Source organism: Sinocyclocheilus anshuiensis, unplaced genomic scaffold, assembly GCF_001515605.1.
Source record: "Sinocyclocheilus anshuiensis isolate Anshui unplaced genomic scaffold, SAMN03320099.WGS_v1.1 scaffold2, whole genome shotgun sequence".
Taxonomy (NCBI): Eukaryota; Metazoa; Chordata; class Actinopteri; order Cypriniformes; family Cyprinidae; genus Sinocyclocheilus; species Sinocyclocheilus anshuiensis.
In genome coordinates, this window is record NW_015542337.1 from 806,770 (window position 1) to 819,479 (window position 12,710).

At 35.9% G+C, this 12,710-nt stretch overlaps 3 protein-coding genes across 4 annotated transcripts in view; 2 read left to right on the top strand and 1 right to left on the bottom strand.

Annotated features, from left to right (window-relative positions):
• The window catches only part of LOC107691129 (uncharacterized), a 13,304-nt gene extending 11,212 nt beyond the window's left edge, over positions 1-2,092 (bottom strand). The window contains exon 1 of the mRNA XM_016489610.1: positions 1,204-2,092. Coding sequence (XP_016345096.1) covers positions 1,204-1,233 — 30 coding nt within the window. The 5' untranslated portion in view covers positions 1,234-2,092. The remainder of the gene's footprint in view (positions 1-1,203) is intronic.
• A 461-nt stretch (positions 2,093-2,553) lies between these two features.
• ch25hl1.2 (cholesterol 25-hydroxylase like 1, tandem duplicate 2) lies at positions 2,554-3,489 on the top strand. The gene has a single exon (XM_016489611.1). It carries the CDS (start codon positions 2,616-2,618, stop codon positions 3,444-3,446), a length of 831 nt encoding a protein of 276 aa, XP_016345097.1. The 5' UTR covers positions 2,554-2,615; the 3' UTR covers positions 3,447-3,489.
• A 1,436-nt stretch (positions 3,490-4,925) lies between these two features.
• LOC107691131 (tetraspanin-3-like) lies at positions 4,926-12,149 on the top strand. Of its 2 annotated transcripts, XM_016489612.1 has the most exons (7): positions 4,928-5,105; positions 7,134-7,325; positions 7,609-7,683; positions 8,633-8,734; positions 8,826-8,978; positions 9,051-9,134; positions 11,137-12,149. In XM_016489612.1, exons 1-7 carry the CDS (start codon positions 5,040-5,042, stop codon positions 11,227-11,229), a joined length of 765 nt encoding a protein of 254 aa, XP_016345098.1. In that variant the 5' UTR covers positions 4,928-5,039; the 3' UTR covers positions 11,230-12,149. The 2 variants fall into 2 exon arrangements, with proteins under 2 accessions (XP_016345100.1, XP_016345098.1); XM_016489614.1 differs by lacking the exon at positions 9,051-9,134 and having other exon boundaries at positions 4,926-5,105.
• The last annotated feature ends 561 nt before the right edge of the window (positions 12,150-12,710 follow it).

Consider the following 12,710-nt stretch of genomic DNA (forward strand, 5'->3'; position numbering starts at 1 on the left):
TTTTTTTTCCAATTTATTGATTGACAGCTCTCCTGTCCCCATGTTGAGAGAAATCAGAAGATGTTACTGTAGTTCTAAAATAAATATGAATATGCATTAATTCATCTCACTCACAAAACAAAAAACACAGATTCAGTATTCCTCAAAATGAATAAAAATAATGCAACTCAGAATATGACACAAACCTGAATAATTAAATGTTAAACAACACAAATATGCTTTATGTATTTAATCCCATTCTATTAACCAATGTCTTTGCTTCTGACCTTCGATGATCCAGTTCAACCGTACTAATAAGCACAAATTACTCTAGACACATCTGTGTGTTTTTTTTATTGAAGTGTGTTGAAATTTCTTCTTCTGCATTCTACTGTACGGACGTAAATGTACTTTCCCTTCAGCCTGAGGCTTATTCATTTCACTTTTGGTGTGAAAAGGCTTTTATATTTGCCAAAAATATAACTTTTTTTATTTTAAAAACAAACAAGCAAGCCCTGTCCATATTTTAAAAGTAACGCAAAAGTAACGTAACTATTTTAAAAGTAACGCAAAAGTAACGTAACACATTACTTCCCATAAAAAAGTAACGATGTAACGTAATTTGTTACTTTTTTTATGGAGTAACGCAATATTGTAATGCATTACTTTTAAAAGTAACTTTCCCCAACACTGTATATATATATATTCTTAATTATTTGAAAAGATTTCACTTTTATGAATTTACCCCGTTTTGAACAGCAGGTGCCGCCAGTCTGTGATGTTTCGAGATGACTGAGAATGATTTCGAAACAGTGAATCATTTTACGAAGCAACTGGTTCAGTTGATTCAGAATTTCAAGAAGCCTAAGTTAATTTCTCTCATCACTCATGCTCATTCTGATATGTACTAACGCTTTTAACTTGGTTTTTAAATTATGCTTTACAAATAAAAATCATCTTAAATTAACCATATCCAACTGATTGTTGAAACTGAAAAGATTCGACTCCCAATTCATTGAAGAATCGAGCATTTCTAACACGCACAGGAAGTCCCGCTAAACCTTAAGTTCGACTGTTTAAAATACGTCACCATGTTGGTTTGGTTTTCTTATGTTGGCGTTTAGGTGGACTGGACCTGACAATGTTGTTCTGAATTAAAACTCTGATCAAAATTGCTGGTGGATATTTGTGGTGGATGTCACCTAACAGACGTTCGCCACTAACCTGCACCTCATCCGCACTTTCTGGCTCCATTAGATTGGATAGCACACACCTTGTAGTCACTGTATACTCTTCAGTACTTATTGCTGTCGCTCTGTCTCAGTACGTTTACGTTTAGCATAAACAAGCGATATTCTAAGATTGAGAGGCATTCGTTAGATATGTTATGATAGACGCTTACTTCCTCCAGGAGGCGCTTTGCTGGCTCACAAAGTCTGATTCTTAATTCATCCGCGTTCAAATCTTAAAACGATTCTTGCATTACTGGAGATATTTCTACACCAAAAAGTGTAATCGTTTTAATCTATTAACTGGTATCTGACATGCCAAAAAGAGAAATGAAAATCTGCTCAAGCTACCCGTACTAAATTATTTTTTAAAAAGCTTTACGATGTAATCATGATGCACTGTAATTGGTCCAACCTGACCAGCGCAGAGGAAAGTAACATGCACCACGTGACACAATTAGCGCTGTACTTCGGTATCGTTCTGGAAAAGGTGCGTTTCTCTCTCGGGCTATGAGGCTGGTCCTGTGGATGCCAAGAGCGGTCCTACACTGCACAAAACCGATACAGGAAGCAGCGACAGGAACGCCTGGCTCTCTTTTGCTTTACAGGAGCAGTTTTGTGGCTGAATGTGGGCGGATGCTCCTCTGTACCAGACTGGCTGCTGTCACTCGAATGCTGCTGTGTGGCTCTGATGCGAGACCGTCCACATTTCTTTCTTTTTCTTTGTGAACTGTACTATTCTCTCTCTTTCGTTGCGCCTGCAGCTCTCTGATTAAGAAAGCGGCTCTTTTTCTTGTAATAGCATCATCGCCTCCTCTGAGGGTAGAGACGGCACGATTGCTACACCTGCCTGGCCTCATAATTAAATAATTTACTTCGGAGTAATATCAGTGAGACATTTTAATATTCATTGATTTCAAAATACACAGTAAAGAATTGCATATTTGGACTAACCACGACCAATTAGAGACAACATATGGGCCAAAGCCACGCCCATTCAATACAGCTATGCTAATCACTATAAGCTATGCTAATCACCATTCTATTTGCTGATTCTTTTTCCATCGTTTGACTTAGACGTCTTCGACGCCCTCTTGCGTCACGGAGGGGAAAGACAACAGCGCATGTTCGGACAAGCAATAAATTCACATCCAAACTGTCTTAAACACACCTTTTATTCCTAGAATGTAAATAAATATATGTATTACACTGTATAAGTAATGTCTACATACACCCCTCAGACACCTAAATAAAGGTATAAATATTTCAGTACAAAGTCATTAGATACCAGGTATCTAACACCTGAGCCACATGAAACATCCAGGACAGAGGATGATTTAGAAAGCTAAACTATTTTAAGTTGTATTTGTTTGCTTTAAAATAAATATAGTCGATCAATTACTGAAAATGACACTAGTTCAGGTGTTTGAGACAATTTGGGAGACCTTCCAGTCAAAAGACTCAGCTTTGCAGCCTATGTGGGACTATGTGCGACTCAACCACTCTGAAACTCTTCGGTCTCCTCTCTTCCCTGTGATTCTGACCGTAGCGTCGTATTTTGTTCTTTGCCTACCCTACCTAGTCTGCGACATCAATGGAAAGAAGTGGCCAGCTATTAACCGGTACAAGATCCAGCCCGGCAAGATGCCCACAACTGCAATGCTCCTTCACTGCAGTGGAGTTACTCTTTATAATCACGTACTTCTGGTGTTTCCTGCTGCAGTAGCGCAGTGGATGTGGAGACCTCCTGTCCCCCTTCCTGAACAAGCACCTACATTGCTTGAACTTGCAGGTGGGGTGACTGGAAACCTTCTTCTTTTTGACTTTCAGTATTTTATCTGGCACTTTTTGCATCATAAGATCCGCTGGCTGTATGTGACTTTCCATGCTATCCACCATAATTACTCCGCCCCATTTGCTCTGGCCACACAGTGCCTTGGTGGATGGGAGTTGGTGACGGTGGGCTTCTGGACCACGCTCAACCCCATTCTGCTGAGGTGTCATCTGCTCACCACCTGGATATTCATGGTGGTCCACGTCTATGTATCGGTGGAAGACCACTGCGGATATGATTTCCCTTGGTCCATGTCTCGTCTGATCCCATTTGGTGTTTATGGAGGTCCGAGCAAGCATGATGTGCACCATCAGAAACCTAATACTAACTTTGCACCCCATTTTAGTCACTGGGATAAACTGTTCGGCACTCATGCTGATTTTAGTTATGTTAAAACTCAGTGATGAGCATGCCTGTGTGTAAATATTACATTTGCATGTTTGGTTGCTTCAGGCAGAGCTTAAACAGTGCAGAATTTATAACTTCAGTTTTCACAAGAAAACGATGCATAGAGATTATAGTACAGGCTAATTTGCATATCATAAACAGGTATAATTAGTAAATTATTAAAAACGAGTAAAAATCTGTTTTTTTTAAACAAGCATTTTAACATTATGACAGAACTCAAATCTTGCATCTATTGTATTTGAGTTGAGAACCTTTTACAGAGATAAATCTTCTGGTAACATTATGTCTATTTATTCATTTAGAAAGCATGTTGATTATCAACTTTATCAACTTTAATCAGCTTTATTATACTGTATTAGCATTTAAAAACTAGTTTTACATATGATACATTTATACAGATTTAAAATGCACAAGAAAAAACAAAACAATTGACATCAATTTAGTCTATTATCCATATATTTTATAAAGCTTGTTTATATTGTGACCTTTTATGATTTATCACTGTAAGGACATTTTCTAAGTTTATTGGAGCATGTTTTACAAGAAAATATAATTTCAGTCTTTTTGCTTATACATTTCGTGTTTAATTCAATGTTACTTGCCTTTTCTTTGTAATTATTTGTGAAATTTACTAGCAATTTCTTACTGAAAATTGTTTCAAAGGAAATCCTACAGTATTCTTTTATTGTTTATTTAAATTTTTTTTTTTTTAGTGATTGTGGATTTATTTGTTTGGGTTTGGCACAATATATATATATATATATATATACATATTTTTTTATTTTATTTTTTTATTTATATTTTATTAAGAGGAAGTATTTTTTCTTTTTCTTTTTTAAGGAAAGCAGATTTGCATGCGTGTGAACTCAAAATTGATCGCAGTGGATCCTGATTTGAATCTCTGTGTTGTTAGTATTCTCTCTGTTGTTTTTCAAGACTAAATTTTAATATTTTAACATTTGTTGTTTATTTCATGGAATAGTTAACCTTGAAAACCTGCCTGCAGTCTTTAATGAGCTTCAGCCATGTGTTGGGTTTACCATTGATCTGATTGATTGTGATTATGCAATTCAATGATGTAACAGCAGGTGTCAGTAAAGAGATTACTTCCACAAATCCCATTGTGTAACTATCTTGCATGTAACCCTTTACTTTCTATATTTAATAAGTCGATGTTTTGAATAGCAGGAAAAGATGTCGTTCTTTGCAGTTACTAAAAATACAAAATAAAGTATAGTTAGTATTTTATGAAGAAAATGTGAGTGGTGCGTGCAAAACGTGTAATGCTTAATGCTTTGCTAAAGCCAGCGCTACTAATAAAAGTATATTAAAAATATCAGGTCATCACATTTCTGTGTCTCCGTTATTTCCTACATAAACATCAAAATCGAATTATCAGTCACAATCTAGGTTTTTCGCTGCTTTGTGACAGCGCCAATGAGAGTTCGTCAGCTGACCGCTGTGTGGCGCTGTTCCCGGATCAGATTCAAACACAGCAGTGGTATGGCAGCCAGGAAACAGATAGCCATTTTATAATCCGCAGCCAGTTTGTAGTATTTGCAACTTAAACGGCTTTTTTCCATCTTGTAATGATGGGTCAGTGTGGAATTACGTCGTCTAAAACCGTTTTGGTGTTCCTGAACCTGATATTTTGGGTAAGTTAGAGGCATTTGGGGCAGAATTTAGGAGTGCGTCAGTGGTGGACACAGTCAGGTGTCGAGCAGCTGCATTATTACACACACTCCTTTAAATCACTAATACGTTTATAAAACCTGCTAAATGCTTGCATATTTTGCTATATTTGATATGCCTGTTGTGTTTATATTGCATTATTTCAAAAACTGCTCGTTGCTGTGTATTGCAGTGCTTGTTTACATATTTGCTGCAGTCTTAATAAGTCTACATTGATCACTGTAATGCCCAATAAACATTGACAGTATAAGATTAGTGTTATTTATATCTTATTATATCTTATAAATATTATTATTTATATATATATGTCTTTTAGCCTTGAATATGCGTGCGTGAATTGGCAAGTCACCCTCATTGTTTTCCTTTTAGCCCCAGAGCAGGTTTAGTTGTATTGTTTGACATGTTAAACCTATTCCTCCTTAGGCAATTCCTTTTGGAAACTCTGTAATCATTTGGAAGGAGTCTTGAAGGATAAGGCTAATAAAGGCTAATAGCAGTTTCCTCAAAGGATTCCATCATCATCACACAAAACATCAAAGAAGGCCTTTTTAAAAAAACAGTTCACAATGACTTTGCAATAGGATCAGATTTGAAACATTTGTACAAATGTTTTAGATTTTCTACAAATGATTTCCTTTTAATAGCCCTGTAATATTGTTTTAATACAGTACATTTAAGTTTATAATAGTAGTTGTAATAATAATAATAATAATGATAAAGGTTTGATAAAAAGACTATAATATTCAGGCAAATAAGAATAATAAAAAAGTATTTTCATTTTATTAAGCGGATCATATGTAATTATAATTTGATTTCATAAAATCCTAGCTAAAATCAATTAAATATAATTATTTTGATGTTATAGATGTTATAAAGATTAAAACCCTTTAATGTTAAAAATAAATATCTATAAAAGTCTATAAAGGCAATTCTTAGTTAAGGTATTTAGGTAAATTTAGACATAATTCACAATGATATATTGTACAATATAAAATAAAATATTTAATACATAATAAAAAATTCACTTTGAGGATCTACAAAAGGGGAAAAAAAGTCTGTTTGAGTAGGATTTAAATAAAATTTAAAATCAGTAGTATTGGCCAGAATGGCCACTAAACTGTGTGTATATATATATATATATATATATATATATATATATATTAGCAATATACTGTTATTTAAAAAAAATATATTTATCCCTTGTTTTCAAACATTTAAATTTAAATATGCAACACTTCCACAGCCAATGTTAAAAACAAAATGGGGTTCGCACATTGGGTTCAACTGAACTGGGGCTTTGGTGGCAAAGTTTCACATCTAAGACCTAACCTGAGCTGTTGGATCTGTAGAAACACTACTCCACCTATCAGCAGGATTTTCTTGTCTGCGTTTGTTTGATTAATCTCTTTAATCTGGGACTGGATGAAGTTTAAAGTCTCCACTTGACAGATAGAGGTAGTATGACACTATCCTGTTCTTTTTTTTTTAGGGATCAGGCTGCTTCATTAAATCTGTGTTCATCACGTCAGAGCCTGAGAGCTGTGCTAAACCGATTCATAGGGGGTTTATGGTGCAGTTGTAAGTGGGGAAGACTAAAACCTTTTAAAACTAGTTTTTCCCAAAATGCCTGCTGGTCCATGGAGGACCCAGAACACTTTTTATTCCTGACTTGTTTCCTTATAAGATGATAATTATCCACATTTCTGTGTGTTGACATTTAATTTTGGCTGATGGTTTTCTCGTTGGTCAGCATTCCATATCCTTAGTCATTCTTGACGGATATGACATGAAGTTGTGTTTGGTTCCAAATACTTATACTTAGTTGCCTTTATCCTAAATGACTAATTTGATTGTCGTTCTGTGACGAAGACTGCATTAAATCAATCCAGTAACCGGTCACATCTAACTCATAATGAGACTAACATAACTCTTGGCATGAAATCACATCATATCTGCTTTCATATAACTAACCCTCTGTTATCTCCTTACAGGCCGCTGCTGGCATTCTCTGCTATGTTGGAGCCTATGTGTTCATCACGTATGATGACTATGACCATTTCTTTGAGGATGTGTACACCCTGATCCCAGCCGTTGTCATTATCGCAGTCGGAGCGCTGTTGTTCATTATTGGACTCATTGGATGCTTCGCCACTATTCGAGAGAGCCGCTGCGGTCTTGCCACGGTTAGTGAACTGTTCAATTTCCAGCACTTGCTATTAGTGTTTTCCTTAAATGAATACTTTTATCCAGCAAGGATGCATTAAATTAATCAAAAGTGACAGTAAAGACATTTAAAATGTTACAAAAGATTTCAAATGGGAAAAAAATGTATGATGTTTCCACAAGAATGTTAAGGAGCACAGCTGTTTTCAGCATTGATAATAAACAAGTTGAAAGGGATAGTTTATCATTGTTCATATATCTTGCCCTGCTAAAACCACATTTCCTTGCATCTCTCTTTTGCAGTTTGTCATCATTCTTATGCTGGTGTTTGTGACTGAGGTGGTTGTGGTGGTTCTTGGCTATATTTACAGAGCAAAGGTGAGTCCCGCATTGAAAGGAAGTCAATATTTATAGAAATAGGAGTGCCTGCATCTCTTTTGTTTTTATATGAAAGCTCTTCTCACTTTGTGAGCTCTTTCAGCTGTGTGCAAAGGTGAACAATGTAATGCTTGCCTTGTATTGTACTGTGCTGTTGTATAACAGTGCTGTATAGACTACAAAAATGTGTCTCCTCCTACATAAAGAATGGATGTCAGGGTCAGAAATGAATGGAGGACAAAATTAATAAAAATGCCCCTCAAAATTCAAAATATCAACCAAAAGTGTCCTTTTATGAGTTCTATTATTATGTAGTTAAACAATATTAGACAAGCAGGAGTGCTGTTTTTTTAAATATCAGCACGATTGCAGATGTGATATTGATTTTATATTTCAACACACAAGAAGTTAATATTAAGTGAATTGCATTTTAGACGCACAACATTGTCTGTTTTTGATATATTTCGTGAACGAAAATAGTTCCAAAGAAAGCTACAGCAGAACCGTTGCATGTCTCAGAGCAACAAATGAATGAATCCACATTTTAAAGAAATCAGTCAAGGGAACAATTCAATAAAACCCGTTCATAAAGTGCAAAAATCTTGTTTCTTGAACGAATCAGCTGTTTGAACGAATTGGTTGAATGAATGACTCGCTCATTAACACTTGCCAACACCTACTGTTCATTTTTAGAGTATCATTTCATTTTTTAGCATTTTAGACTTATACGAAATTTTATTTAGAAAAACAATATTATTAAAGCATGTAGTAGTATTTTATTATTGCAATTGAATTTCTTTTTTAAATATAAGAATCTGACTTAAAAGATAAGGTTTTAAAGAAATTGCCCTGATAAAGGAAAAACAATTCCCTTTGATATCAATTTACGGGGGCAAATATTGACCCTTAATGGAATGCTAATTTGTGTCACTGGTGGATGTGTTTGTAGGTGGAAGACGAGGTCAATCAGTCCATCCAGAAAGTGTATGATGAATACAACGGCACCAACACGGATGCTCCCAGCCGCGCTATTGACTATGTGCAGAGACAGGTAAGACTTGTTGAGATGTACAGAATGTTATTGTATTGCTATATTGTTATATCCCAACCCTAATTATAAAATCACCATAATGTCTTTGAAGCTCCATTGCTGTGGCATCACCAACTACTCAGACTGGAAGAACACGCGCTGGTTTAAGGAGTCGAGAAACAACAGTGTGCCACTGAGCTGCTGCAAACCCAACGTGAACAACTGCACCGGCTCCCTCTCCCGTCCCGGAGACCTCTACCCTGAGGTGAGAGACGTTTGAAAAATGTGCGCTTGTAGCCGATGAAGAATCATTTGAATCAATGTTGAATCATTTTAGGGATGTGAAGCCCTGGTTGTGAAGAAACTGAAAGAGATTATGATGTACGTCATCTGGGCCGCTCTGACGTTTGCTGCAATTCAGGTATGCTGTTCAGATTTTTTAATTTCTAGTGTCAAGAGTGCCCCTGAATTTTTTTTTTCTTCTTTTTAATTCATGTAGTGCAGTTTCAGTGTTATTAGTAATGAAAATGCATAAATCAAGGATTCGGGGGTTTGTGAGTTGATGGAAAGATGAAAAAATGATTGCTGGTGCTGTGTGATAATTGTGATATAGCTTAGTGCTATTATGGTGTTTCAGAGTGAAGCGTGGCACTGTGTTCACATGAGCAGCTCATGATCCAGTGTATTCAATGTCTCAGTGCTTCTCGGTTTACAGTCAATTCAGCCGACTTCATCTTGGCATGCTGTGCACTATTAGACATGCATTTGGGAATGTGTGCCAGATTTAATTTATTTACACATTTGCATAATTTACAATATTTTTGTGGACAGAAGTTTACAGCATTTCATCAATATTCCACCTAAATAAAAGCTTGATGGTTTGAATGTTTAAAGGTTAAGAGTTTAAGACATAAATCAGTATTTAATTTGTTTGGGTTTCTAAAATGTTTAATTAAAAAAAAAGATTAAATATTTGGTTTACTGACATGTCATGGAAGCTTTAGCCAACATCAGAGAACCATGAATATGTGAATGTGTTGTTAAATTATTGAACTATTAACTTCTCAGGGGGTAGTTTAAGTAAATCTTTTACGTTGGCTGGGGTTTAGCTGACAAGAAAGTTTGGAAACCCCTGGTTTAGACAATGAATCAACAGTGCAGAGCTTGTCCAGCAGCTTTAGTGTGTCTCTTTTGTTCCCATCAGACAGGGCTCTGGGACTGCACTGCAGCACTCGGGCAGCGTCACTATGTGCTTTTGTTGCCCTGTAGCTGCTGAATCACAGACTTTGACATTCATACTGTTCCAAATACCCTCTGGGGCGTTAAGGCAGATAAGACAGCATCTTGGCAAGCCCAGCACATGCCCGTGACTTACACATGACTTACACAACTGACTCAGTCTGCCTGAATTAACAAGCAAGAACCGGGGCAGTGGGTTAGGTTGTTCTTGGCAAACTTGCATAAATTACACCAGATGTTTTACCTTTTCATTTTTTTTTTTTTTTTTTTTCATTGTCTGAATTTACTGATTAAATTTGTCAGTGCCAGTGTGAAGAAGTTCACCTCTCTTTTGTAGACTGTTGTCACAAAGGCAATTTGAAATAACGGCTATTGTATACGTGCATTTCCTGCCACAGTCCACTTTTTTTATCATGTTTTTTTTTTTACTTTTATGCTCACCAAGGCTGCATTTATTTGATTAAATATACAATAAAACAGTGATATTGTTAAATATCGTTATTTAATAATATTTGATATAGATGTTTTCAGTTTTATAATACATTTTAAAATGTCATTTATTCCTGTGAAGGCAAATCTGAATCTTCAAGAAGCATTACTCCAGTCTTCAGTATCACATGATCCTTCAGAAATTATTCCAATATGCTGATTTCATGCTCAAAAAAAATTTTCTTATTATCAATGTTGAAAACAGTTGTGATGCTTAATACTTCTGTGGAAACCATTATATATATTTTTTTCAGGATCCTTTGATTAATAGAAAGTAAAAAAAAAAAACAGCATTTATTTGAAATAGGATTTTTGTATAAATGTCTATACGGTCTATTTTGATCAATTCAATGCATTCTTGCTAATTAAAAGCATTTTTTTAAAGAAACTTTTGAAAGGTAGTGTATGTTTATGTAACTTTTCCAACCATCTGACTCTAATAATTTAACTACACTATTCAATATAATCTTTAGCTAATCTCAATTCTTCATACTATTTATTGTAAGCTTGCGATGGCAAAAATCACTTTTACTTTTTAGTGTTTATTTAAACAGAAATAATGTAGAATTTTGATATCGGCAATTTATCATTATCAACCAGAACTGTAGTATGTATTCTTACCATGAACCAGTGCAGATGTTTCTCATCTCACATCTGTGAGTTTTAAATGAAGTCAAACTTTATTTTTCCTCCAGATGCTGGGAATGCTGTGCGCTTGTGTGGTGCTGTGTCGCAGACGCCGAGACCCGGCCTACGAGCTTCTCATCACCGGAGGGACGTATGCATGAAAAAACCTAGCAGACAGACTCTCTCTTTTCATGCACACACAAACACACACACACTGGGCTCAGGGTTCTGTCGGTGTGAGGTGGCACACTGGATATGCCCTAATTTATCTCTCTTTCTACACGCCTTACACAGGGTTTGCTCACACATTGCACTGGTGATGGGTGAAACAAAGCGCATACTATTTATTTATACACTGAAAATGACTGCGTTTTAATTTAAATCTTTGTTTTTTCCCTCAAAGGCGTCGGGCCAGACTGCAAAATGGCAGACGGCCAGTTTTTAATCCCGTTGAGAAGACTTTAACACAATAAAAGTTAACATTTTCTCTTTCTTGTCTCTATTATATGGAGTGGAAGATGCAGATATCGTATGGAATAATATGTGGAATGTATGCTTTCCTCATTTGTTAGTCTGCACTATGTGTACGGTTTAGTTATACATTACAAATACCAAGATGGTAAATGGTTGGGATGGGGAAATGCTTTGATGCGAGAGGATCGACTCGTGGGTAGCGCTGTCTCAGATGTCACCCATCACCAGCCCGCTGCTCAGGGACAGTGGCAGTGTGAGAGACGGGTCTGTATTGACCACACAAGATTGCTTGGCATTGTGAGTCCAATCGTACAGCTAAATGTTCAAAATGGGGTTCACATGTAAAGCGTTAAGAGGTTTGGGGGATGCTCTCTAGATGCACTACCTACCATTTACTGAACTCTTATCTTCTTTTCCTCCTTTTTCCATTGCTTACAGTGTAAACATTACTAGTCTAGTAATATAGAGTTTAAAGTTAGTTTGGATAACATGTAGGTATGTCAAACGGGGTCAACAGTGTATTATTTTAAGAAATGTATACATAGGGAGGAAAAATGGTGAAATAAGCTTGTAATTTCGATCTTAAAATAAATGTTTCATAAGTTGACACCTGTTGTTTCATTTCTTTGATTTGAATAAGATATTGGCTTGTATGCCATGGCTGCAAAATTAAAATTATATTATGTAAAAAAATGTAATACTGTTTCCTATTTTAATGTTTTATTTATAATTTATTACTGTGTTGATAAAGAGCCACCATTTAGCAGTCATTAGTCCAGTCCAAGAAAACTGTTGTGCTGCTTTATTTTTGTGGAAACCAAGATAAAAAAAATGTCACCCATCACCAGCCCGCTGCTCAGGGACAGTGGCAGTGTGAGAGACGGGTCTGTATTGACCACACAAGATTGCTTGGCATTGTGAGTCCAATCGTACAGCTAAATGTTCAAAATGGGGTTCACATGTAAAGCGTTAAGAGGTTTGGGGGATGCTCTCTAGATGCACTACCTACCATTTACTGAATTCTTATCTTCTTTTCCTCCTTTTTCCATTGCTTACAGTGTAAACATTACTAGTCTAGTAATATATAGAGTTTAAAGTTAGTTTGGATAACATGTAGGTATGTCAAACGGGGTCAACAGTGTATTATTTTAAGAAATGTATACATAGG